General features: G+C 51.4%; 9 protein-coding genes across 9 annotated transcripts; 3 read left to right on the plus strand and 6 right to left on the minus strand.

Moving 5' to 3' along the window:
- Positions 1–1247: 1247 nt before the first annotated feature.
- A1O5_02842 (uncharacterized protein) lies at positions 1248–4454 on the minus strand (the record flags this gene model as incomplete). Its single annotated transcript, XM_007743456.1, has 2 exons — positions 1248–4018; positions 4070–4454. The coding sequence occupies 2 exons, from the start codon at positions 4452–4454 to the stop codon at positions 1248–1250; spliced, it is 3156 nt and encodes a 1051-aa protein (XP_007741646.1).
- A 1143-nt stretch (positions 4455–5597) lies between these two features.
- Positions 5598–8573, minus strand: A1O5_02843 (uncharacterized protein; the record flags this gene model as incomplete). Its single annotated transcript, XM_007743457.1, has 1 exon — positions 5598–8573. One exon carries the CDS (start codon positions 8571–8573, stop codon positions 5598–5600), a length of 2976 nt encoding a protein of 991 aa, XP_007741647.1.
- A 1152-nt stretch (positions 8574–9725) lies between these two features.
- Positions 9726–10436, minus strand: A1O5_02844 (uncharacterized protein; the record flags this gene model as incomplete). Its single annotated transcript, XM_007743458.1, has 1 exon — positions 9726–10436. The coding sequence occupies one exon, from the start codon at positions 10434–10436 to the stop codon at positions 9726–9728; it is 711 nt and encodes a 236-aa protein (XP_007741648.1).
- Positions 10437–11253: 817 nt separating this feature from the next.
- A1O5_02845 (alcohol dehydrogenase (NADP+)) lies at positions 11254–12183 on the plus strand (the record flags this gene model as incomplete). Its single annotated transcript, XM_007743459.1, has 2 exons — positions 11254–11794; positions 11858–12183. The coding sequence occupies 2 exons, from the start codon at positions 11254–11256 to the stop codon at positions 12181–12183; spliced, it is 867 nt and encodes a 288-aa protein (XP_007741649.1).
- Positions 12184–15421: 3238 nt separating this feature from the next.
- Positions 15422–16491, plus strand: A1O5_02846 (uncharacterized protein; the record flags this gene model as incomplete). Its single annotated transcript, XM_007743460.1, has 3 exons — positions 15422–15538; positions 15593–15867; positions 15927–16491. The coding sequence occupies 3 exons, from the start codon at positions 15422–15424 to the stop codon at positions 16489–16491; spliced, it is 957 nt and encodes a 318-aa protein (XP_007741650.1).
- A 1098-nt stretch (positions 16492–17589) lies between these two features.
- A1O5_02847 (uncharacterized protein) lies at positions 17590–18380 on the minus strand (the record flags this gene model as incomplete). The annotated part of the gene is made up of 2 exons (XM_007743461.1): positions 17590–18259; positions 18328–18380. The coding sequence occupies 2 exons, from the start codon at positions 18378–18380 to the stop codon at positions 17590–17592; spliced, it is 723 nt and encodes a 240-aa protein (XP_007741651.1).
- Positions 18381–18864: 484 nt separating this feature from the next.
- A1O5_02848 (uncharacterized protein) lies at positions 18865–21782 on the plus strand (the record flags this gene model as incomplete). The annotated part of the gene is made up of 3 exons (XM_007743462.1): positions 18865–18940; positions 19012–21468; positions 21544–21782. The coding sequence occupies 3 exons, from the start codon at positions 18865–18867 to the stop codon at positions 21780–21782; spliced, it is 2772 nt and encodes a 923-aa protein (XP_007741652.1).
- A 1143-nt stretch (positions 21783–22925) lies between these two features.
- Positions 22926–23764, minus strand: A1O5_02849 (uncharacterized protein; the record flags this gene model as incomplete). Its single annotated transcript, XM_007743463.1, has 3 exons — positions 22926–23291; positions 23361–23656; positions 23719–23764. 3 exons carry the CDS (start codon positions 23762–23764, stop codon positions 22926–22928), a joined length of 708 nt encoding a protein of 235 aa, XP_007741653.1.
- Positions 23765–25847: 2083 nt separating this feature from the next.
- Positions 25848–26697, minus strand: A1O5_02850 (uncharacterized protein; the record flags this gene model as incomplete). Its single annotated transcript, XM_007743464.1, has 2 exons — positions 25848–26152; positions 26229–26697. The coding sequence occupies 2 exons, from the start codon at positions 26695–26697 to the stop codon at positions 25848–25850; spliced, it is 774 nt and encodes a 257-aa protein (XP_007741654.1).
- Between the last annotated feature and the right edge of the window lie 280 nt (positions 26698–26977).

The following is a 26977-nucleotide window of genomic DNA, read 5'->3' on the forward strand; positions in this document are numbered from 1 at the left end:
TTGTTGTCTGCGATAAGTGTTCCCACCCCTCCTGTGTAATCGTCCATACTATCTCGTCGTTCCAGTGAGTAAACTTTCTCAGAAAGCCCTTTGGTGCTTGCCAGGCATTCTCAATTGGTGATAGATCAGAAGAGTAAGAACAGTTGAAGTAATGTCGTAAATTATGTAGAGTTTTCCAAGTGCGAACAGAATTCGATTTACTCTTGCCATGGCCAGAATCACCATCTTCTTCAAGAACAGTATCAGGCGGCCAGGAAAGACACTCCTGAGTCAACAACGTAATATAAACTTGGTGTGTCATCTTGCCATTTGAGTTATCAGTATAATATCGATATAGCTGGCTTTTATAGTTATATCCAATTACTCCCCATGCATGAACGCATTTTGTATCTTTATTCTTTGGTATCGCCTTTTGCTGAATGCAATCTGGACAATGAGCCTCTCCTAATTTACGGGTAACCCAGACTCTACCAACAGAACCATATTCAAAATGAGCTTCATCAGAAAAGCGTACGTTTCGTCAATGTTGTGGTGTTGAATATCGAGATAGCATTAATCGAGCGAAGTTAACCCGAAGCGCAGCAAGTTTTGGTGATACCCAGGAACGTTGGCAGGATAAACAGCGACGATATTCCTTCTGTCGTAGATGGCGACGTAAGGTTCTTCCAGAGACATCAAGTCCAGACTCAATAACTAATTAATCCCAAGGTAAAGCGCGTCCATTAAAGCCTTCCCGCCAAAGAATTCTCTCAGCCAGGTGTATATCTTTTTCAGTTAATTTTGGCTTTCTTCCACGCGTTTCCAATCTTATTTCGCTATGAGCTAATCGTCGAGGGTCTTCGCTATTTATGATTCGATTTTCAGAGGTCTGAGGGACGCGTTGTTATGCAAAAAGCTGACGTTGACTGAGAGGCTTGCCATTGGCATTTCGTACAGATTTCGAACGGATCAGTTGCGCCTGCGCCTAAAGCCTAGCCCTGCTAGGAGTGTCCCAATGCTTATTAGGAATATGTGGCATATAGGTATACTAAAGGATCATAGGTAATTAGGTGGTAAATGACAAAGTATTGCATGCGCTGTAGTAGTATTTACAAAGAGGGTGTAGGAGCGCATTCAAAAAAAAACATTGGGTGACCCACTTATTTTGGCCAGACCGTGTCTATAGCGTAATGCCTTGTAGTCTTTAACAGTACCATATTCCTTCCCACCCCCATGTTCCGGGGAGGAGACCAGGAGTCTTACCACGTCTAATCCAGCTGCGCCTCGAACTCATCCTCGTACACTGCGGTGCTCTCATCCGTCTTGATCTTGGTCAGTTGCTCGCTGACATACCTGTCGTAATGACTATCTGCAATGCTCCTTCTGCGTTCTTTCTCCAGTTTATCCTCTTGTCCCCACGCATCTGAATCTGTCGCTGTGGTCTCGGCCGCTTCAAAATAAGATTTGGGAGCATCCACGTCGTGGATAACGGCGGGAGTCGCGTTGCCTCTGCTGGAGTGGTCGCCGTTGGTGACGGTGGAGACAAATGAGCCGCGGTTGCCAATCGAGCGCGAAGTTGAGGGTCGTCGCATAGGACCAGGAGTACCAACGACGGTGCCTTTCCTGCTAAGTCCTCTTGAAAGAATGTCGTCGAAGTAATGCGCTGCGGCGGTGGAGGGTGTACGCGGAGTCTGCGGTAGACGACAGTTGATCCCCGTGTCGTGGATCATTTTCGCCATCAGCCCGGTCCAGCCGCATTGGTGGCTCGCGCCGAGACCACGTCCGGTATCCCCGTCGAAGAACTCAAAGAACCATAGGTAGTCCTTCCAATGTGGGTCGAAGTCGAGGGTATCATTGCCTGCATTTATGGCACGACGACCTTCACTGTCCCGCACCATGAGATGCTGAAGCCGGTGCTGAACCTCTTCGGCAACATGGCCAAGGTGCATGTATTCGCCAGAGCCAGTGGGACACTCGATCTGAAGAGAGGTCCCATAGAACATATAGTACCGGAGAAGGGACTCGACCAGAAGGAAATTCACAGCAATCCAGATCGGGCCGCGCCAGTTTGAGTTGCCGCCGAAGAGGCCTGAGTCAGAGTCGCCGGGCACGTAGCTAACTTTGAATTGTTGGCCGTTGACATCCATGCTGACAGGATGGTCTTCGTGGTACTTGGACAAGCTGCGGATACCATGCTCCGACAGGAACTCTGTCTCGTCGAGCATCCTCTTCAAGATCTTCTCTAGCCGCTCCTTGCTGACTAGAGATAGAAGGAGCCGCTCATCCTTCCCTCTTTTGCGCATGGAGGCAATGTTTCGTTCCGCAACGTCGTGGCGATTTTCGATAAACCAATCCATTCGCCTTTTGAAGTTGGGAAACTTGTTGATTAGCTCCGGCTCCAATGTCAGGACCGCATATAGTGGGATGAGGCCGACGAGAGACCGTACGCGCATTTGCTGGCTCCATGGTCCGCCCCAAGAGATGGCGTCGTAGTAAAATCCGTCCTCCTCGTTCCACAAGCTCTTTTCTTTGCCACCGGCACGGAAGCTCATCGCATCTGCGATCAAGAGAAAGTGCTCGAAGAACTTTGAGGCAATGTCCTCGTATATTCGTCTATGCTTAGCCAATTCCAGTGCGATGTTCAGCATGCAGAGGCAGTAAAATGCCATCCACCCTGTGCTGTCGGCTTGCTCGAGCACTCCACCGGTAGGTAGCGGCTCGGAACGGTTGAACAAACCAATGTTGTCCAGACCCAGAAAGCCGCCTTCGAACACATTTTTGCCCTCGTAGTCCTTGCGGTTGACCCACCAGGTAAAGTTGAGGAGCAACTTCTGGAAAACGCGTTCGAGGAAATCTAGATCCTGTCTTCCGTACATTTTTCGTTCAATCTTGAATGTCCGGAAGACGGACCATGCGTGCACCGGGGGATTGACATCGCCGAAATTCCACTCATAGGCTGGGAGCTGCCCGTTAGGGTGCATGTACCATTCACGAGTGAACAGATCGAGCTGCTTCTTCGCAAATTCTGGGTCGATCATGGCAAGCGGGATACAGTGGAAAGCCGAGTCCCACGCTGCGAAGAACGGATACTCCCAGGAATCCGGCATTGAGAGAATGTCGTCCAGATGCATATGCTTCCAATGCAGATTCCGGACATTCTTGCGGTTCTCCGGCGGAGGGGGCATATTAGGGTCGCCGTTAGCCCACTGATCCCATATGAAGTAATAATGCTGTTTGCACCAGAGCATGCCGGCAAGGGCCTGGCGCTGGATATTCCTCAAATCTTCGGCCATGGGAAGAGGGCTGATTCTGTAGTAGAACTCGTCGGCTTCCTGCCGTCTTTGCTCAATAATGTCGTCCAGAAGCTCCTCGTTAAGGTAGCCGTCGTACTTGCGAGACAGGCGGAATCTGACAACAGCGCACTCTCCTGGAGGAACCCCGTCGCCTTGGCCAAAGTCGTACCAAGCAGCGCATTTGGTGCCAGAGCAGCGAGGATTGATGGCTCCCTTCTCTTCATCGACAATCCACCGGTGGAAAGCGTCCTTGACGTATGATTGCTTGTTCTTGACCCCATAAAGCTTTTGGAGGTTGGTGTCATTTTCCGTGAACATGAGTTGTGGATGAACATCATCAGCATTTGGACCACAGCCTGGTGATGGAGACAGTTGGAAGAAGCGATGGCCGAGCTTGTAGTGTTTGGACTGTGCGGTCATCGGTCCCACCATGCGGATGTTGGGTTTGAGCTTTTCAGACTCATGGCCCCAAGACCAAGTGTTTCTGAACCACATGTGAGGGATGATATGCAACGGAGCTGGCTCCGGGCCACGGTTGTAGGCCGTGACTCGAAATAGCAGCTCTTCAGGTTCATCTGTCTCTTTCGCTGTCTCGATGAAGATGTCAAAGTAACGATTGTCCTTGAAAGCGTCCGAGTCGATGATGTTGAATTCACGCTCGTGCTTGCCACGTTTTGCATTTTCCTGGATCAGTTGTTCGTAGGGAAACCGTCTCTGAGGGAGCTTGTAGAGGTATTTCATATACGCTGGAGAGATGTCAGCTGAATGTTTCTCGAGTTTGCAGTTGCCCAACTTACAATGCGTTGGAACATTGTCCAAATGAAAGTGTGCCTCCTTGATACTTTCCCCGTGGTTTCCCTGAGGATTGCTTAGACCGAAGAGCCTCTCCTTCAAGAAGTCGTCCTTCTCGTTCCAAAACGCAAAGGCCACGTTCTGGAGTCCATGAGTATCGGACACTCCAGCAATGCCATCTTCCCCCCAGCGGTAGGCTCTAGACCGGGATTGGTCATGAGAGAAATGACTCCATGCGTCACCATTGTCTGAGTAGTCTTCACGCACAGTTGCCCACTGACGTTCAGCAACATAGGGACCCCATTTCTTCCAGTATTTCGTACGCTCGCGGTCCTCTTTCAGCCGCTTCTCTTCCTCACACAAGTACTCATGGTGGTCAACAACAACCATATCGCATCAACGGAAGGCGATTCCGGTTGTGATATACCTGGGACAGGTCAACGCAGATCAGCACATGCAGCGGAGTGAGCGTTCCGGCTGTGTGAAACCGGGAAAATGAATGAAGGTGAGTATATGCTAGGACTGAGGTAGAGATGAAGTAGGGATAAGGATGGACCGAGAGGTCTCCAGCAGCATGAACCTCCTGTATAGAAGGAAAAATGAGCGACAGAGGCTGGGCTTCGTGAGAAGGTCGGAAAGACAGAAAAATTCCCCAAGTCGCAGGGGGGATGACGATCGGCGAAATCGAAATCGAATTCTTGATGGGAATTGGCAGCCGCCGTGTCGGTCGCCGTTGCCATCCCACCTGCCCACCAGCTCACCAGCTATGTACGTAGAGCTTGCAGAACCTGTGCAGGAATCTGGGCAGGAACAGTCGTCAGCGGCGCCAAAAGGCCCCATTGAACTGCGGCTAGTGAGGCTCTGATGAGCGGCGATAGGCTGTGCCCAATCTCTCTGGGCACCCGCTAACCCAGCCACTCGGTCGGCTGGTGGGCTCAACACTGAACAGGTTTCCCGCCCCAGTTCCCACGCCCCAAACACCAACAAACCTGGCCTAGAGCCCCGCGCCAGGTAACGACAAGGCTGCCAGTGCTACTTGCCTCGTACATATTTAGGTGCCTAGTCGCTAGGTACCTTGTAGCTCGTAGTTAACTAATGCCATGCCCCTAGGCGCCTGGGTCGGCCTGGCGAGCTGGGGTAAATACTTCGTACCCTGTACTCATTACCACGCCCTTCTCCTACGTGTGAGGTAGCACCTATTAGGTAGCGGACACAGCCTGCAAGGTGATTTATCAATATCTGTCATTGTTAATCACGGTTCTCTGCTTTCTGCTACAAATCTTACATCTCTCGCACGCTTGCTAGCTGCGTAATTTGAATCTAGAAGCAGCTTTCCCCGTTCGTACCAGATCCCAGCCAGGCGAATTGAATATCTATGCTAATTTAAGTACCCGAGCCTCGTGGTATTTCTCCTGTTCCCTTTTTATTTCCAATGGATTGCAATCCCAGAAATCTGATTGTGGTACAAGTGTCCGTATGCAACTCGGCTGTGCTTCCAACTCCTCCAAAGATGCAGAGCTGCAATGCCGGTCATCATTTAAACAGCGCCAGAATCTCCTTCATATGCTGTTCGCGCACCTCTTGCTTGCTCAACTGCTTGTAATTTTGATTTACCGACACGTCGGCCAACTGCTGTTTTCGTCTCTGCAATTCCACAATCTTGCCTTCAATACTATTTTCGATTTGATACCGTTTGACGAGGACGGGGCGCTTCTGCCCGATGCGATAAATTCGATCCACTGCTTGCGCTTCGGCTGCCGGGTTCCACATCGGCTCCATGATGAACGCTCGCGATGCAGCCGTCAGATTCAGTCCTTGTCCGGCAGCCTTGATCGACGCCAGGAGAATTCTGATGGTGTTATCTGATGCGAGCGCATCCAGCGACTTCTTGCGGCTGTTGAGGGACATGGTGCCATCAATGCGCACGAAACAGTGGCCATGATCGGTCAATGCCCTCTCGATGAGATCCAGGTGCGACGTAAATTCGGAAAAGACGACACATTTCAGAGGGGCTTCTCCAGCAGCCTCCAACGCTTCGCTCTCTTGGTTCATTTGCTCAATATCTGCCAACAGTGCCCTCGTCTTAGTATGAGGCCCGGTGTAAGTCTGCGCGCATTCATCTTCTTCCTGTTGGGCGATGGTATCGTCTGGCGCCACGAGGATGTCTTGCGCAGTGGATCCACTAAATCCAACATACTGGGCAGTAATTTGGGCGGAACAGAATGGACAGGTAATGACTTCCTTGTCCGTCATGCTGTCAAAGGACGGCTTTGTCGGATTGAAACAGTCGGCACAAACGAGGTCGAAGCATGGGAGGATGAAGCATCGAAGCGCCTGCTCCTCGTCATCTTCGGCCTTCACAACTTCCTTGGTGATGCTCCGTTCACAGTTCCTGCACACATCCAGCTCAGCCTCGGTCCTCAGATTCAATGCCTCATAAGCTGCTTTTCTCGATATGGTTGGTAGTGGAGCATCTTCGTCGACGTCAATAGCGTCAGCGGCGCTAATCCCTTTCAGCAGCTTTAGATCATTCTCCTTGAGCAACTCTCGACCGTGGGCGCAAATGAGCCGTAAGGTCATGATGCCACGGAGCACATGATGTTGAACTCCACTGTTCTTCTCTTTTGTACGAGTGAGCTGTTCAATTTGGACATGAGCAACTCCTTTGAAAAAGTCATGCAGTCGTCTTTCTTCGTCTGAAAAAGTCAATTTGGCCACAAAGTCTTTTCTCTCCGGCAGGTCGATTCGGTCTCGAAGTCGACGGAGTGTGAATGAATCCACAAAGACACGCAATGCCTTCAAAAACGCCGGATCGCCTGCTTGCGCCGGTCCTCGAATGTACTGATTAAATCGGCCTGACGTATCATAAGGATACATGCGGAGGAATCTCGTCAGAGACCCCAGGTCGTCCAATCGATTTTGGATAGGCGTTCCAGTCAAGCACCAGCGCCGTTGGGCCTCGAGACTGTAGCAGGCCTGTGACTGGAGAGCCTTTTGTTCTCTAATCGTATGCGCTTCGTCAAGCACTATTCTGAACCATTTTACCTGTCTCAGGGGGCTCACGGTTGCAGCAGTCTTGGAGAATTCAGAAGCCACCACCCCATATGTCGTGATGATCATCTCGTATTTCAGCAACTTGAATGGGTTCTTTTCCCGAGTTGGGCCATGATAAACGTAGTAATTCATGGTTCCAGGCTGGACATGCTGTGCGATCTGATCCTCCCAGTTTTTCACTGTGCTCGTCGGACAGATTATCACTGTCGCCTTGCTGTTAGATAATATGATGTGCTGCATGTCCTGATTGTCGCGCACTGGTTGCTCACTCGCAAACAGTTCAGCCTCCCCTAATGTACTTGCGATGAGGGAGAGGGCTTCCAGCGTCTTTCCGAGACCCATAACATCTGCAAGGAGACCACCAAGGACTTGCTCGGGCTCATCTCTGACAGAAAGACCTGTGACGACTTCGTGATAAGCGACGTCCCCATTCTTCCGTTGTTTCCGCCGCCAGAGTGAAGAATTATCTGCTTCATCACTGCCAAAAGTGCGCGGCTGCTCTTGTCGCAGAAGAAATGTGAGAGCCTGCTTCTGGTGACTAAGTAGAGGTGTTGTAATGATGGACGGTGGCGGACTGGTTTCAACCAGAGGCCGACTTGCATTTGCGAAAGAGTCAAAGAGCTTCGAGACTGCTTCTGTGGCTTCTTCAAGAGTGCGTGTGTCGGACAGGGTTCTCACCTGGCCCGCAGCACGCGGGGCTGGGAAAACCGGCTTTTTCTGTCCATGCGGATTAACGATTGGGATACCCGGTTCCGAAGCCATTGGTGGGCGGAACCAGAAGTTGTGTTGGCCAAAGTGCCTACCAACCTTACCGACATCTCCACGTCGGCCGTAAAGGTTAACAATCATCTTAAGCTGTTCAGAGCAAGGCTGGTGGGGCCACTCATTTGGTTTTTTGCGTCGATTGATCAATTTCGCCTGCGTACGAAACCCCTTCAGTCCATCTATGGCCGGTGCAAGCGCCGCAGCAAAGTCAGGGTTGACTTTGGCGAAGGTTGTACCCACCGGATCTTGCACGTCAATCACCGTGTCCTTTGACGGTTTGCGGATGAGGGTACACTTCATGACCGGCCATTCTCGCTCCTGGTGGAAGGAACTTGCAGTCGTTTTGGGCTTCGGGAGGAGGTGCGCTTGTGCGGTTGTTGCGATGTGGCCGTAGCATACCTCTTGATCATCGAGCGACCGAGAGGATATGATCTGAACATCATCATCCCCATCTTCTTCGTCATTGGTGAGATCAACCAGGCTGTTCTTGGTTACCTCGGCTGCTTGGTTGGGATCTGGTCGCATATATTCACCGACGATTCCATTGCCATGACGATAAGAGGACTTGCCCATCTTTGGTCTTTGCTCGCGCTGGTCTTCGGCGCTCAGTTTTACCTTTTTACGAGGATTGCTGATGCGGTCCTCTACCCCATAAATGCTTTCGAGCATGGATTTTTTCACACCATCCATGTGACCGGCTTCTCCTTTGGGTGAAGTTGAATCTCTTGGAGTTGAAGCAGATGTCGCAGATTTTAGAGATCGATTCAACGCCCGAGGGTCGAGAAGGGCCCTACGGTTAAAGTCATGAGGCAGCTTTGAGAGACTGTTAGATGATAGTGAAGGAGATGATGAGCGCGATGTGGTAGAGCCCGGTTTTCGAGGAGACTCTGACCTTGTGGTGTGGGATTGATCAGCGAAGGACATGTGTTTCCCTGTAGTTCCTGAAATAAAAGAGCGTCAGCTTGTCACTTGTCCAAGGAACTTTGTTCTCGATTTTGTTTGAGTCCTTGCGCCTGCCAACTTGACGGAAGTCCACTCAGATCACTGTTTTGCCCAAGTCCAAGAGTGACAAGAGGCATTGACCGGTAATTTGAGAATCCCGTTTGTGTGAGTTGAGGAGTCAGACTTGGTTTTGGGTAAGGGTTCATCTAGGGCAAGGTATGATCTAAAAATAAGGATTTCATGAGTCTTGGGCGTTCAGATTTACCTGATGTCTTAGGCATTTTCTTCAAGGATTTGGGGTCCAGCAACATATGAGCGTTGCTCGCCATATCCTATGTTTGTTTCTCGTCCACGACTACAGAAGCGTGTCACTTGTTTGTGACAATTGTGACTGCAGATCGGTTGAAGTGAAGGGGGTGGCGAATCATGTTGCGGCATGCGGCGTGCGACAAGCCTCACAAATGATGCTCGCGTGGATGAGTGAAAGCCGCAATGAGATGATATGACTATGGGATGAGACGCACGCCACTACAGCAGTCAGGAGCACCGGCTTGGAAAAGCCATGACAAGAGAAAGATTGCAGTCAGTGATGGAAGGAGTTTTATTAGGTTCTGAATCAAAAGACGCGCTCGTACTAGGGCGGTTGCAGCCTTGCGCTAAAACAGCAAATAATGGTTGGCGAGGCTGAGCGAGGCTGAGTAAAATCTGGCCCTTCTCTGACGCTGATTCGTCCCACAGTGACAAAGGATGTACCCAAAGGAAAGAGACGCTATGTAAGAGACCATTGACCTTCATGACGTAGTATTACTTCCAAGTGCTGACCAGGCAATTTTGCGACTTCTTTCGCCGCTTGCTGATTGAGTCCTTTCTTCCAACGCAAAATGCCGTGATAACCTCTTTTTATGTAATATCATTCGCACCGTCATCTGGCGCACGCGAGCCCACCATCCAATCTTCAAGGGCTAGCCACTCACTCCAGGTCCTCTCGGCCGCCTCAACCTCGGCGTCAGTAGGGTCATACAGCGGCCGCATGAAGGGTACCGTCTCCAAGGGGGGTATGTCATAGTCTCTTTTGACCGCCGCCCACCCGCCACTTTTGGCGGCAAAGAGGTAGTTCCTTCTTTCTTGCTCTCGTTGTGGCCCAATCCCAGCTCTCCAGTCGTCGCCGAAAAATCCGTGCAGGACTTGGGGCACATCCATTCCCGTGACCACAAGACGCCGCAGATATGGAATGAGAGATACAGCGGAGGCGGCGGCAGTTGCTTCGGAAGCAGAAGGCCTTACTGCATCTCTATCCAGCCGCGCTTTCCCACTTCGAGATCCGGACGTGGTGTAGACAGGATGCGGCTGACGCTGGAACGGGAGCAGAATGTTGATAAATGACGCGAACGCCTGGACAAGCGGCTCGTGCTGGGCATGATCTATAAAATAGCGCTGACAGCTTTGATATTTGGGAAACCACGCGATGATGTCGAATTGAAAGCCTCCTCCTGCTGGGCGTTTGCCGTGGCTGTCCGCTTCCGAAGGGCTACTGATGCCAGTAAACGCTGCATCGCGAACAGACCTCGGTGCGCTGAAGTTACTTTCGGACGACGATGACGAGAACGCCATATTGGCTAGCAGCTCCTGAGAACCGTGCTAAAAGCGCCGTCAAAACTGAGAGAGCCGCTCTGAAAGGGAAAAAAGACGCATGCAAGTCTCCCGCCCACGATAAGTCGAGGATGAAGTGGCATCAGGCTTAGGTGCATCCGTGTCCAATGCGCGCATCATGAGAGACGCAGCATCGATATATCAGACAACAGGAATATTGACACGTTCGACGGGACTATGCCTTCATGCTACGTGCCGAGACCACAGGGTGTTGACATGCGGAAACCGGGGGGCGGTGAAGACGTGCAAAAACAGCTGAAAGGGACAAGCTGTGAATTGTGCACTAGGTTCGTTGAACGATGGGGTTTCTTTCCCTCGCCACCAGATTGTACTCCCGAGGATGAGGGAAAACGGAGGGAGCAGCAGCGATGAAATAGTCCAGTTCCGAGGCTGCGTAAAAATGTGCCGTCAAGGGACGAAGATGAAACTTTGTTTGCGCGCTGGATATTTAATGAGCTGTTTTGATGGGGATGCACCGTAGGGTCGGAAATGGAATTAATGCGACAGCCTCATGGCACATGCCAATCAACACGCTACCAACGGCCACCAACGGCTTTCACAGCGGTTCCCTCTGGCATGGCATCTGCCGGCCTTGAAGACGAATCATATTCCTCTTGAGCATCACTAGCACTTGAGTAATCTCCCCGCCGGCATTCGATTCCGCTAGGTACAAGTAGCCGGATTTCGTACTCAATGGGCCCTTGCCGGCCAAGTTCCACGTCCAGAGCGCCGTCTCATCTACAAAGAGAGGAGAGAATATATATGCGCAGCAGCATCAATGGCGCCGAACAGCTTCTCACTGTCGTCTCGACTTCCTCTACCGAATGGCCTCTCCATTCCTCAGATCCACTTGGGTGTGTACCTGATGTCAAACCGAGAAGCTTCGCAGGCAGTCAAATGGGCCCTTGAAGCAGGATATCGCGGGGTCGACAGTGCTCAGATGTACCGAAATGAACGAGCCTGCGGCCAGGCCATATTATCCTTCCTAAATGACAAAGCCAGCAACACCGCTGGCTTGACACGAGAGGACATCTTCTTCACCTCTAAACTGGCGTCAAACACAAGCTATGACACTGCTCGTCGCTCAATTAGACAATCAGTGGAAGCAAGTGGCCTGGGTTACATTGATTTGTTCCTTCTTCACAGCCCATATGGAGGGATGAGCGCTCGCCTCTCTAGTTGGAGAGCTATCGAGGACGCCATCCAGGACGGCGAGATCAAGCTCGGAGGGGTCAGTAACTTTGGGATCAAGCATTTGGACGAGCTTGTTGCCTCCAAGCCACGCATCATGCCCTGTGTCAACCAGATCGAAGTCCACCGTGAGCTGATCCCCTCAGATATAATTTGTATTCCGAACAACCACGCTGACCTCCTGCATTTAGCATTCAATACCCGGATAGATATTGTCGAAACATGTCGCAAGTATGGCATCCTAATCGAGGCCTACGCTCCTCTTGCGAGAGCTCTGCGCATGGAGCACCCGACCATTGTATCACTCTCGAAGAAATACAAATGCACTCCTGCGCAACTGATGGTCAGGTGGAGTCTTCAACACGGGTATATTCCACTGCCTAAAAGCGTATCTCGAGACCGAATCAGGTCAAATGGTGATGTTGGCCATTTTGAGATTTCCAACGAAGACATGCAGACAATGGACCGTTTAGACGAATACTTAGTGACCGACTGGGATCCCGTCGACGCGGACTAAGGCCTAGACTGCAGCTTTACGGATGACCAAGCGCTTTTTAACCGGGGGAGTGGCCCGGCCATTGCGGTTGTACTGGAGAACAACAACCAAGCAGAACCTGACTGGCATCCGGTTGAACATTGCATATTCAGCTTGTTCCTGTCAGGTGATTCCCGAGCAACCAACAAGATAGCCAACAATATTCTTCCCAGAAGCCTGGCCAACGCAGAAGGACGAAGTAGATGCAGAAGCAAAGCTGACCCGCAGCCACCCATGATGTCAACGGCGTTCCGAGTACGGAGTATGTTGCACTGGAATGCAGGTCCCAGGCATTTGGGCTTCGAAGGTGGAAGTTCCCTCTTTTTCATGCCCTGTGCACTATGGCCATAGAGGAGACAGGCGGAGATTGGAGGCTGGTGGAGCAGCAGCGGACAGAAAAGTCTTCTTCGATACACAAGCCCTAGTAACTCCTACAAGTCAAGCCCTGCAAGCCCCAGAGATTTTAACAGTGCGAGAACATTTCACCCCGCATCATTTTTTTGTGTGCGTGTGAAACAGAGAACAGCATTTCGGGTCCGAGTCTCCCCTGCAAGTGAAGTGATTGGGATATGTGATTTTTGATTGGAACAGAAGTCTCACGAGTCCCAAGATGCGCATTCGATGAACGGATGATCTTCCGACTAGTGCACGCAAGGTCTTCCTTGTAAAAAAGACGGCGATTCAGGGTTTATTCCAGCTTAAGCATTATTCTTGTCCTCGTATGTACTGTACGCAGGTATCCAACGGCGGAGATAAGGTTGGTAAATTGGGCCCCCTTCGATTGCTTAGTGGGGGAGGTGACCAACATTGTATCGAGGATATGTAGGGATGGTGGTCATTCCTGGGGAGATTCGGCCTTGCTCGGAGCATGGGGTACCTTTCGTGGTCGATTTGTCCGTGCTTTGTCACTTGTGCACCTGAGAGTGTGCAGAGATTTGCGAAGGGCTCGAAACAGCGGATCGTTGAGACTTTACCGACAGAGGATAAGAAAAAGAAAAGCAATGAGACGACGACGACGACGACAACAGAGCAGTGGCTGGGACTCAGTACTCAGTAAAACTTCTGGCAATGGGTGCTCAGACGGAAGAGGGCTTACTTCAGCGACTGGCTGTCCCGCTTTCCACGTTGTTTCGCCCCCAGCTTTTATTCTTCTCCTACCCGCCTCGCTTGGAGTGGCCGATGTACAAGCGATTCTCGACACTCTCTCGTGTCTCCCATATCCTAGGATGGAGTGGCGCTGGGAGGTTCCTCTGTCTCGGCTTCAATAAGCCCGGGAGGAGGAGCGGACAAAGAGAGTGCTTACGGTCAAATTTCAACTGCCGCTGGCTGGAAGGATCCTGGACACCGGTATACCAGTCAGTCCTGCAACAAGAACGCTCAAAGGGGGAGTGGGACTTGGATCACGATCTGCTCCCAGTAGCAGAGTTTTCTCTTGCTCCCCTTGCCACAAGGCAGGATTGACATCAATACGCTCCCGTCTCTTCGCCCTGTTTCATTTCGCCTTTCATAGGGGGAAGTCGAGTCGTGACAATGGACTTAGGATCGAACAGGAGTGAGCATATTGCGGCCTCCATACTCGATACCGAGTACTCGAAACAGCGACTATCGCCCCCTTAAACCAGCTGCCTGTGTTTTGCCGGAAGATGGAGTTGCTGTGGGTTGACGGGGCGATTTTCTAGGCCTCATGCTCAAGCAAAGCGCAGGCAAGCCGCCTATCGAGCCATCTCTCGGGCTCTGAACCGTGCTGAGTCAGTCTGCAAACCCCCTTGTCTATTCATCCGATTATCTTTGGTTGGGCGGCAGATGTTACGTTAGCTGCAGAAGTGGCGTATGATGGGTGCTAGGTGCTGGTTGCTGGTTGCTGGTCACTGGTTATGGGATAGAGGAAAACCATCGACAAGTTTGCATATTCGCTGGTGGTCAGGTAGGTTCCTGCGCGTCGACTTGGGATTCAGCTCACTGGTCGCTCCTGGCCCCGGGAGGCCTGGCTAATTGCTGCCTTAGTCAGGACTCCAGTGTACCAAGTGCCCATCCATCTCGCCCACCTGGCTCTGGCATCTGGCCTTTCAATACTGTCAAGTCCTGTATGAATGTAGTAGGTACAGCGTACCTCGTACCCGGTACCGTTGTATCTCGTCGATGAGTTCGGCCTCTACCACCTTGGACGGCCTCCACTCTCAATCCCACGCCCGATTCCCTTTCCTAAGTCCCCGACGACAGACCCTGCCAGGTGCCCTAGTTCTTGCAGCGTCAACAGTTGGATGGTTGCGGACGCATAAATAGTGACGGCCAATGTACCAGCTGCCACCAGTCACAGGCCACATAGACCGCCCATTGGCTAAAAGGGCACTAAACGGGGTGTCCGCGCAAATCATCCGCCCTCTACCAGCAGAGTAAACCGAGTACCCAAAACGTGCTCGCGCGATAGACAGGGCTTTTAACTAAGTCAGCTCGGCCACTTAGGGACCACTGGGCGGCCCTGGTCTGCCCTGACGCCCCTCCACGCCCCCGGCCACGGGCATCTCCCACTGTGCGACAGCGCCAATCCGGGTACCACAGAGGGCCTCGGGTGCCTCCAGCAGTCAAGACTTGCCCTGCAGATTCCCTTGCGCGATCGCCCTCAAATCCTTCCACCTCGTCGTCAGTTTCACAACGGTCCCCTTCCCTCCAATTCCCAAATTCCCAATTCCTTTGAGCTTGTTCCCTCGGTATCGCCTCCTGAAAGTCTATTCACACCTACTCTGTGCCCGTTGAGAGAACGACGTAGAGCTACAAAAAGCTCTCCCTAATTGTCGCCCACCCTGACAGCTTAGACGATTCATCGTTCACCTTCTGCTAATATTTTCCCCTCCCCAAGATACTCCGAACTCGCACGATGCATCTTCCGCCGCCAGTTCGTTGAAACGTTCCCAACTGCGCCGCTCACGTCCTACTTCCTGTGAATCGCCTGCGTATCATTGCCACTCTGCTGTTCCCTCCACTCTTCCTGCGGCCATCTCCATTGCGACTTCACACATGTGAAAGCGATCGGCCTTTGTCCTGATCTAGACCTCTTTCCCAGAGGATATTGATACTTGTCGCCACGCTTATCGACGGGGAAATCTGGTCCAACTGCCTGTAAGATACAAGAGGAGGGACGTATTTCAGGAGACGTTGCAGTACACATATTTAAGATATTCCAGCACCAATTCTATATTCCCCGTCCCGAATCAGTCGTATCATGGACTTCTCGTACTTCACCTCAGCCCCGCAGCCCTACCAGTTCTTTGGCTTGCCTCACACCCCTTCCACCACACAAACAAGTCATCTGGACGAGTTCAGGACCGCTCCTCCTACTGTGAGCTGCTCCCTGTTCGTGAGGTGTCTGAGAATGTGGCTAACTGTCTTGTAGGATCAATATGACGCCGCCTTCGCGGCATTTCAGCAAAGTTTCCACTATGACCCTGCCACGTTTCTCGCCCAGCCGCATCAGGCGCCCACTCAATCTCCAGCGATCCAGGGACGCCATGACTCGATGGTGTCCATGCCAGAAGTGGATATGACAAGTCTCACTGCACCTGCAGTCGACGTGACGACTGATGAACCTACGGTAGCAAGAAGCAGCAGCGAAGAGAAGGACACCTTGACACCCCAGCAAAGCCGCAGGAAGGCACAAAACAGAGCTGCGTAAGACCACTGAAAGCTAGACCTCTCGAGGAGTAAATGATTCTAACAGTGATCCTCAGCCAACGAGCGTTTCGAGAGCGCAAGGAGAAACACGTGAAGGATCTCGAGGCGAAGTTGACAAGTCTGCAACACCAGTCGGTGACCCTGAACGGCGAAAACGAAAGGTTGCGGCGTGAGCTCGCGAAAATTGCAACCGAGAATGAGATCCTTCGCGCTACATCTGGTGCGGCGTCGAATGGTCCGACACCGTTTCTGGAAGAGCCAGATGAGTTGGTCGGGCCGTTGGGGTATGTCCCCACCGATCGACATTCGAAAGACCGCTCTCCGGCTAGCAGCAGTGGTTCATCCTTCGACATGAGCTCCAAATACGCCCACTTTGGCACATTAAGGACTATCACGGTGGACAATGACACTGGAGAACCTTTACTTGGGGCCGGCGCCACCTGGGACTACATTCAAGCCCACGAACTCTTCCGCAAGGGTCTGGTGGACGTCGGCGATGTCTGTGAGCGCTTGAAAAAGATGGCGAGATGCGACGGCCAGGGGCCCATCTTCCTCGAAAGTGATGTTCGGATGGCGATTGCTGAGAGCGCCGTCGCCGGAGGGCGTGATGAGCTGATATGAGTCCTGTTCATCGCTCCCCAAAAACTTGAGCCTCACCTCTCCACCAATCCCCACACCTCTGATTGAAAGTTCTATGACCAAGCGTTGGCGCTCAGGAGTATTGGTTGCTATTATGTCAAGCGAGAGGGCTACGCATTTGGAGGAATTCTGTCAGCGTGATTTGTGCAGTCTGTTCACCTTTCCTATACGACGAGGCGAAATGTCTCCCAAATTCGTACCTGGCGACTTTCCTGGTTCCACTGCGTACCGCGAGAGATTACCAGGAACCTTCATCACCAAAAATCCTCCAATCCCCACAGCTATCTCAGCATGCAGCTCTGCAAGGGCACGGAGATTTGCATGCAACGCTCTTCAGCCCTTTACCCAAGTGGATCGTGGCTGTTTCTGACAAATGGGTCTTGGCTACCTTAGGTCAGCCGAACCCTTTCTCCCACATGGGCGCCACGAGCAAACACATGTATGAATTACCACCCTAACCGCCTATCTGCACCGAAGACCACCGCTTTCTGGAAATAGAGAACATTTCTGGGTCACACACCATCTTGTTCTGCCGAATCCGATTACCGAATAAGATACGCGAGCCTTGAAAACTTCTGGACTGCCGCCCCTTTGCCTCATGTGGTCAAGACGCCGTTTCTGGCTTTATATGCTGGACAGACGAAGCAACCACTGTTAACTGGACAATGGTACCACCTTTGGAGTTCTCAGAATCCGAGATCCATGATCAGGGACGCATATCTCTCAGTGGCGTTGGAGATTCGCAGCAGCGGCACCGACCCTGGATGAATCGAATCATATTGTTTGGCACCACCGGGTCGCCTTAAGGCCTAGTCCCATGCACGACGTCCCGGCCCACGCAGGCGTAGAAATTTTGAGACCTCCAATATGTGCAAAGGCGGCCATTTGTTGGAAGCTATTGGGTAACCAGGTAGTGTTATGGGCAAAATGGATCGGCTCAGACCTTTGGAATCATGTACGTGTGTGAGCTGGCGTAGCAGAGCTCGCATGGCTCTCCCACATTGGCCAATGGCCACGGTTCATCGTATCAGCCTGGCTGAGGTTGAAGGCTGTGCAAATCAATTGGAAAGAATCACTCGATCAGTCCCAGTCGTCATCATCATCATTGTCTTGATCGTTTTGCATCTCATCTTCGTTGTCCTCCTTTCCTTTGAGCCGCATGTCATTCTCTGTGAGCGCGCCGACCTCAACAAGAAGGCGCTCAAGATCTTCCAGGCTCGTTCTCACACCGCTAAGCTGGGCCAGAGTAACAACCTGGCGCTTGATATCGCCATCCTTGTAGACTAGAATGGTCGGCGTGTTCTTCTCGGGATAGCCCTCGATGCACAGATCGGCACGCATCTCGCAAAACTTGATGTCTCCGAATTTTCTTGCGGCTTGTCTCCAGATGTTGGACAGGACCCGAGACTCGACATTAGTGCCTAGGGAAGAGGTTAAATTGACCAAAACATATGCCTTGGACGATTCCTCCGTGACATCCCGCGCATAATCTGGCTTTTGAAGCGGAAAGACTTGACCATAAAGTGACTTTTTCTGCAAGCTTGCAAGTTCGGCGAGGCGTTTCCGGCGATAAATCTCTAGAAATGCTTCATCTTCCTCGTCTTCGAGGTCATGAAGTTCATCCAGATCTTTGTCTTCTAGCCGATTCTCATGGGCCTTCTTCACCGCTTCAAGTAAAGCTTCTTGAATTATTGGTTCCGGATCGGGTTGCTTTTCGGGGATGATGCCATGTTTGCGAAGGATGTCGTTCCTGTATATGTCACAGAAACCATGTTAGATGGCAGGAGAAGCACTGGGGAAGGATGGGGCGAGACGAACCATTCTGTGTCTGCATTGGGATCATCGACGGGGACATTGACAGGCATATCCATTGTGAGCCAAGAAGCGCGCAGGCAGAAAAGAAAGGATACTGAAAGAGAAAGAGTCTGTTGGTGACAATGAGAAGAAATGTCAAGATATATCAAGATTCCATTCTCATCAGCGGCCTTCCAAGTGGCGTGAAGGATAAAGCCACAGTGTGGCTGGTGCTGTAAAACTGTGGCTGTTGCACAGACTCCGCACAAATTATTGACGGATGGAGGAGGACACCGTCGACAACTCCAGCCCACGTCCGACGCCAGACCAGAGGCCTCGACAGCATTGGCAACCAGCCAAGTTTCTCCCTCCGATTGACTGACATCTATTTCTGTTCGCTTCACGTCCCTCCTTGTTCCCAGCTTCAATCCTGCGAAATGATTCTCCGGTAGTGGCATACAGAATCCCCGTACCAGCTCGTTCTTGCCCTAGGGGCATGCTTGTCATCCTGAATCTCTACCAACCCATCGATTGAATGCGTGCGTGGTGCTACTGTTCAATATGAGTTACGCAAAGAAAGACGAGGATGCCGAACACTCCGGCTTCAAGCTGGATCGAACTTCTGTTTTCCAAGATGGTATTGCCTCCCCCTGTTTGGCTTTCACTGCCCAACACACCGTTTGCAAAGATTGACCCATATCTCCTTAGCTCGGCTGTTCAACTCTTCACCTATATCGCCTCGAAAATGCCGCACGCTGCTCACCAAGATCGCCGTCCTCCTCTTCACGGGAGAGAAATTCCCCACAAACGAAGCCACCACTCTTTTTTTCGGAATTTCAAAGTTGTTCCAGAACAAGGATCCCTCGCTGCGTCAAATGGTCTATTTGATACTGAAAGAGCTGGCACATACCGCTGAGGATGTCATCATGTCCACGAGTATCATTATGAAGGATATGACTGTGGGCAGCGAGATCATCTACAAGGCAAATGCTATCCGGGCTCTCTGCAGGATTATCGACGCTACGACGGTTCAGGGTATTGAAAGGCTAATCAAGACTGCTATTGTGGATAAGTCCCCCGCGGTCTCTTCGGCGGCTTTGGTTTCATCGTACCATTTACTTCCAATTGCCAGAGACGTGGTCCGGAGGTGGCAAAGTGAGACTCAAGAGGCCGCATCCTCTTCCAAACCCAGTGGTGGGTTTCTGAGTTTCGGGGGTGGCTCGCAGCATTCACTCGCCGCTGCAAACACCAATTACATGAACCAATATCACGCAATTGGTCTGTTGTATCAGATGCGGTCACACGACCGAATGGCTCTGGTTAAGATGGTGCAACAGTACGGCGCTGCAGGAGCAGTCAAGAGTCCGGCTGGAGTCATGATGCTAGTTCGGCTGGCTGCCCGCCTCGCCGAGGAGGATCCGAGTCTCAGAAAATCTATGATGCAGATGTTGGATACCTGGCTGCGGCATAAGAGCGAGATGGTGAATTTCGAAGCTGCCAAAGCCATTTGCAGCATGCCAGATGTTACCGACGCCGAGGCCGCGCAGGCCATCCACGTCTTGCAATCCTTTTTGACTTCACCAAGAGCGGTCACGAAATTTGCGGCCATCCGTATTCTTCATTCTTTCGCCTCCTTCAAACCCCAAGCCGTCCATTCCGCCAACCCCGATATTGAGGCGCTGATCTCCAACAGCAATCGATCGATCGCTACGTTCGCGATCACAACGTTACTGAAGACCGGCAATGAAGCTAGTGTAGACCGGCTCATGAAGCAAATATCCGGTTTCATGACCGAGATTACGGATGAGTTTAAGATTACCATCGTCGAAGCTATCCGGACGCTCTGTATGAAATTTCCCAGCAAACAGGCCGGCATGCTTACCTTCTTGAGCGGTATTCTGAGAGACGAAGGGGGTTACGAATTCAAACGTGCCGTGGTGGAGAGTATGTTCGATCTGATCAAATTTGTTCCGGGAAGCAAAGAAGAGACATTGTCTCACTTGTGCGAGTTCATTGAAGATTGCGAGTTTACCAAGTTGGCGGTGCGGATTTTGCATCTCATCGGTGTCGAGGGACCAAAGACGCCGCAACCTACAAAATACATCCGCTATATCTACAATCGAGTCGTGCTGGAGAATGCCTTGGTTCGTGCAGCAGCCGTGACTGCCCTTGCGAAGTTTGGTGTCGGGCAAAAGGACCCTGAGGTCAAAAAGAGTGTGCAGGTTCTGTTGACGAGATGTCTAGACGACACGGATGATGAGGTGCGCGACAGGGCAGCGCTGAATCTGCGGCTGATGCAGGAAGAAGACGATATCGCAGATCGCTTCATTAAAAATGACTCGATGTTCTCGCTATCAACCTTCGAACACAAGTTGGTCATGTACGTGACATCGGACGACAAGTCAGTGTTTGCCAAGGCATTCGATATAAAGTCGGTCCCGGTGGTATCTCACGAGCAAGCGTTGGCAGAAGAACGTACGAAGAAACTCACGACCGCAACACCTACACTGAAAGCACCGAGTACGGGACCGGCAAAACCCAAGGCAAACGGAGCCGCAGAAGGACCGGCAGCTGGTGCAGCAGCCGCACAGAAATATACACAGATCTTCGCCAGAATACCCGAGCTTGCAGCATACGGCCCGGTCCTGAAATCGAGTGCTGTGGTTGAACTTACAGAAAGTGAGACCGAATACGTGGTGTCGGCCGTGAAACACATCTTCAAAGAACATGTCGTCATTCAATACGATATCAAGAACACCCTTGAGCAAACTGTGCTCGAGAACGTGACTGTTCTAGCCTCCCCTGCCGACGAAGAAGAGCCCACCCTCGAAGAAGAATTCATCATTCCCGCCACCGCCCTGAAAACCAATGAACCGGGCGTTGTGTATGTTGCATTCCGCAAACTTGGGGGCATATCTGCCTTCCCTGTCACCGCATTCACGAACGTCCTTAAATTCACAAGCAAAGAAATTGACCCGACGACGGGTGAAGCCGAAGAAGGAGGCTATGAAGATGAATATGAAGTTGAGAATCTGGAGTTGACAGGCGCGGACTTTGTCAGTCCGGCATTCGCGGGAAATTTTGATCACATCTGGGAGGGGACAGGGGCAAACGGGGAGGAAGTTAGCGAGACGTTGGTGCTGGGAAATGTCAAGACTTTGGCTGGTAAGCAGGCGCATCATTTCTCGGAACTTTCGATATGTGGTCTTGGTTGCATTGCTAACGTGGACGATCTTGTAGACGCGACGGAACAACTCTCGCAGGCGCTCTCTCTGCAAGCTCTTGATGGCACTGATGTGGTTTTATCCAACACAACCCACACTCTGAAAATGTACGGCAAGTCGGTCACCGGTGGAAGAGTGGCGGCGCTGGTCAAAATGGTGCATTCGGCCAAGGCGGGCGTTACTGTCAAGGTTAGTGTGAGGACGGACGAGACAGGAGGGGGCCTCGCGCAGGGCATCATTGGTGCGCTCTCCTAGGCTCCAAAGCTTGAACCCATTGGGATGGGAATGGAGAGGGAGAGGAAAATCATTGCGACCGCTGCGAAACGGTAGTAAAGGGAAGGGTAGCAGGCCCGGAGTCTGACCCACGCTTGGAGACTGACAAGGCGGTCCGCCATAGAGCAGAATCGAAACGGATATCCAAACTCGCACGATCGAAGTCGCACCCGATCAGAAGCAATTGACACGTGGACCATGGGCGTTTTGTCATTAGGTATTTCGTAACCTCCCAAACGGGTCGGGAGGGAAAATGGAATTTACGCCAAGAGGAAAAGGAAAGAACTCGTGCTGTTTGAGAGTCCGACCCAACCGGGGCGTCATAGACTGTTCGCGTTCTCCAATCCAATGTTCTCTCCCCCGGTCATCTATCTGAGCGATTCAAGGCGGTTGACACCTCCCTCCATGCCGCTCCGCCTTTCAATTCACGAGAGCATATGTCTAAAGTCTATATCTATGCAGCCAATACAACACGAAGGTCGGGCGGGCTTTACGCCAAATTCCCCAAACCGACAGAATCTCCCGTGGTCTTCAGAAGTCGAGGTCGAGGCCGAGCTCGTAGTCAATTTTTGCCGGTGGGTGCTGGGTTGGATGGGATCTGTAGATTCCACTTAGTTTGGTACCTTGCAAGCAGATACTCGAGCGCGTCGTGGCCGATGCCTTGGTTTCGTCGCATTCGTTGAGATTTCGGGACGTTGTTAGGGGCTATATTTGACGGCGTGGGTTGGTTGGTTGAATATATGGTTTCTCTGTCTCGTCCTGGTTGAAATGGGCTGTCCGATCGATCCAAAGATCCCTCTCTGATCAATTGGTTGCCGCTAATTTAAATGGCAAGGTTAACGAGACAAATTGAATCCGATGCCATGTGGAGAGGTATCTCTGGTTGGGGCCTGACGAAATGTGTCTGCTGAGGGCACGGTCGAAAAGTCGATGTCACCGCGCGCAAGTGACCTGTGTAGATGATGTCAATGAAAGAGCGAAGCGCCGTCTGCTCCATAGATTCGGGTGTGAGGTCGCTTCCTGCCCAGCGTCTTTCTTCGTCGGCGTACAGAGCAGGACAGCATGAGGCTAGCGGGACGATGGAGAATGTAGTGACTTATTGGCCGCGCAAGACTCTGAACGCGATCAGGTTTTTTTCTTCGACCGCCCCTTCTTCGCACTGGCAGACACTGGACTTGTTTCCGCGCCGGACGAAACGGTCGTTACGTGTTCAGCTCCACGATCGGCCTGCACGGCGGGCATCATGACGGGAATCCGGTCTGATTTGTCCTTCTTGGCCATCTCCTCCTGTGCAGTCCTCAACACGTCAATATTGCTGCTGAGCCACGTTTGGAATTCCTTGCGCTGCAGATAGCCGTGCGTGTTGAACCATTGTGTGTAGTTTCCGGTGATTTCCTTGTCTTCCCATTTCTTACCGGTCGAGGGGGCCGAGTAGGTGACTTTCAGCTTGTAAACGGGGGAGTGTTTCGTCGCGAACGAGCGCAGTGTAATCTAGTTATCAAACCGGTGTCAGTTGCTCGCATCTGTGATAACATATAAATGGGGTCAGGAGAGACAAACCTTCTGACCTCCCTCTCTGACACCGACAAACACAGTCCCCGCCTCCACCGCCCAGATCCAGTATGTTAATGCGCTATTCAGCACAAAATATGCGGCACATGCAGGACCTGTATATGCCTTTGTGGCATCCCAGCCGAGTTTCCAATCCGCATAGAAGAGTACGCCCGCTATGAGCACAGCTGTGTACCCCAGGGCAAGCTTCACGTTTGTCGTGTAATGTTCTTGCTTGAAGGCGTAGGGCCTTGGGAGTGTCGTGAGATACGGTGCGAGGGCGTCGTCGGTTGCGTTTTTAAGATCTGTCAATACAATTTAGTGAGGATCAGGGACAGTCGGAGGGAGAGCTAACGAGGAGCCGTACCATTGACAGAGTAGAGTGAGACTTTCTGCGGAGGTGATGAAGACATGTTGGATGTTTAGGACCCAAGCCCGAGAAGTACAGAAACCAAAGGAATGGACTATGGCTTTGACATGTACTGTACAGAGTACCGAGTGCGTCGACTGGCTATCACTCGGCTCCGAATGGACACATTGTCCCTTGACAAGATTGTTTTGGGAAATCTGGGGAAATTCCTTGGCATTAAAGATGACTAAGAACTACTCGGTAGGTTTACTTGGAGCTCACGTGCGACTCACCTCGACTGTGCTGCTCAAGTTGACATATCAACACATATGAACCCTCCCCCTTCCCCTCTGCTCTCCTTCACCTTGGCCCTCACCTCGCTCACCTCGCTCACTCTCGTACTCCTCCTTTATCCTAAACCGCTCCACCGCGTGTAGAACTCCCAAGCTGCTCAACTGTCATTCACCCTAGCCAATATCCTCAGAAAGAAATCTTTAAAACAGGAGTCTGCTAGCCTCCAGCTGCCAATTTAATGGAGTATGTGGATTTGCTTGAGTCTCTCTGTGCTTCACCGAGTATCTCCAGAAAGTTCGGTGAGAAGGGTACCGCGACCACTGTTCAGAGGAAGCAAGTGAGAGGCAGGAAGACTCTGGAGGGCTGACACAAGGTTGAGTGTGAGGGCTTTGAAATCTATACAGGTCAATATACAAGTAGACATTGGACGGGGCTTGTGCGGGCATATCTCTGTGGCTCAGCTGAACACCAGCCACCGAGCCAGCTCCTATGGATGGAAGGAGTTCCTTGAATGAAGAAGCTGATTCTGCCCTTCTCCCTCCCTCCCCCCTGCCCAAAAAAAACCACCTCTGTCAGTTACTATCGCCATACGGGCCGCAACACAGCAAGCAGTCTTAACACATGACCAACAAACGGTGCTTCTGTCCCGCACCATCGGCCGAAAAGCACCCTAGGAGATGTGTGGTGTGCTACACGGCTGAAATTGGGGAATACTCGCTTAGGTTGTCTCGCTCTGGGTAAGTATCCATCTACCGACGGCAACGTGAATGAAGTCAACGTGACACGCCCTCGCCCTCGATGTCGCAGGAGCCTACGAGTAAGGATCGATTGCCATATCCGATGTTACCGCACAGTCCGACTATGGTGTCCGAATATTCTAATCAATCATCTCTGTCGCTTGACCCTGTGTGTGATGTCGAAACCGAACCTTGCCCTCAAATCAGTGCCGAATGTTGTAACTACTCACGAACGCATCACTCAACCGAACTTCGTTCACTGCCCTCCGTCCATGTGAGGTTGGCATTTTTCGCAGATACGACAACGGTCATGAAAAACCACTTGCGACAAGTTCGGCCTAATGTGGATCTTTCGGATGATCTCAACAGGGGAACTTGCGAGTATATTTCAGATTCAAAGGGTCAGATGTAATCGAGGGGGATGGGATCGTTCTACTTCAAAATGGTCTTCTTCCATGGTAGTTTAGAACGAGAGGAAATACTCCGTATAAAGTGAAAGTGAACCAAGAACTTGAAAAATTATTACATGGTATATCGGTCGGATAAATGTATAGATAAATGTTCGCTTGAAGCTAGTACCTCCTTCCCACTTCCCGTGACGCTCTGTAAACCTTTAAAGGGAAGCTCCTCCTATTTTCCCTTCGATCTTAAATAGCCTAGTACTCCCGCTTTTCGGTTAAGATTGATGCTCTCTCCACCCATTACTTTTCTCGGTGGGTGGTCTTCAGAAGCGATTTGTCAAAGTTGGCTCAGACTGGTGATCAAAATGTGGCATCAAATGTGGCTTGCGAAGGTTGAGAGATGCCATCCTTACTGGAGAGAATCTCCTTTTTTTGGTCTCGAAGGCCGCGCTCAATTTGTTGCCGCTGGAGGAATGTATCTCAATATAACCCTGTCGGGGGTTGTCGCTATGACCATCTTCTAGGTCCATTGCTCTCAATTTATCGTCATTTCGTTCAAAAGTTATCTTCACATCCGAAGGTGAATGAAGGACCTAGATAAAGTGTCATGCTCTCTACCATCGTCTGGAGAATTTCGAAGCCGTCCCACCTCCCGAAAGGGTAGCTGCATGTCCTTTGGGCATGGGAGACACATCGTCAGGGCAAGGCCGCACCATCATCTGCGCTGGTAGTGGCTCATCACTCCCTGGTAAAGCTGGGTAACATCGTCTCTAATTCGGCACATCGTCTGGCGTTGAGTGTCAAGGTACGTCAAGACAAAGTTGGCGGTCATTTCTTCTGCGGTAGCCTGCCCGCCTGCAATGCTCCTTAATTGCTGGATGAATCGTCTCCAGTTGTCTCGTGCAGCTTGGTCGAGAAACTCGGCACTGTTCGGATCCTGTGCGTCGGTACAGTGAACCCACATCAAACATTGCTCAGTATCGTACGCGAGGCCCCAGGCCTGGCAGACAACGTCTCTCACTGGAAAATTGGACGAGGCAGTCAGTCTCATCGAGTTGACATTATCGTCCAGATTGGAGGCTCTGCGAATACTCACTTGTCTTATGATAACTTATGAGTTTGTCGAACTCCTTTCGTTGCTCATTTTTCTTGTATAGCCCGTATGCGAGAACAGCGGTCAGTCCAGTCGCTGCGGCCAAGACGAAGGGATTGAAGCATAAAATTGTTGTCGTCAATATCACATCTCCTGTATAGCCGGCAAGCCCAGCTGAAGCCAGAGCCTCTGGCGCAAGAGAGGTTGCAGCTACTGTTTGTGCCACTTGTATGGTCGAGAAGGTCGAGCATCCTGCATACAATGAGAGACCCATGCTGACGCCTTTGGCTGCCATGTGGCACTTAATCTTTTCACGTTCGTCGATTAGGCTCTCACAGACGCCTCTGTTCGACGTTGCCAGTTGAGCCAACGTCTCGCCGAGGGTATATAGGGAATCACAAAGCGCTTCCTTCGGCGTCATGGACACATCTTCGCCTGCTTCTGCCCCATGAGCATATTGAGTCAGAGCCATTGTGGGCTGTGTTGACGCTGAGACGATTTTGATCGATGTTAGCCATACGCTAACAACGTCGGTCAATGATTGAAGTCCCCACTCACAGTGTCGGTACCTTTGCAAGCAGTCGACGAAGCGATTTATGTCCCTTTGGAAATTTTGATGCGACTCTTTGTACTCACGCTCGAGCTCTGCCCTAGGTCTCGTGGAGAGAAGGTTCTATACGTAGTCCATTAGACGCCTGACGGACTGCATATGATAGGCGACATGTACCGTGAACCTTCTGATGATCCTTTCA

This window comes from Cladophialophora psammophila, assembly GCF_000585535.1.
Source record: "Cladophialophora psammophila CBS 110553 chromosome Unknown aczJe-supercont1.3, whole genome shotgun sequence".
Classification (NCBI taxonomy): Eukaryota; Fungi; Ascomycota; class Eurotiomycetes; order Chaetothyriales; family Herpotrichiellaceae; genus Cladophialophora; species Cladophialophora psammophila.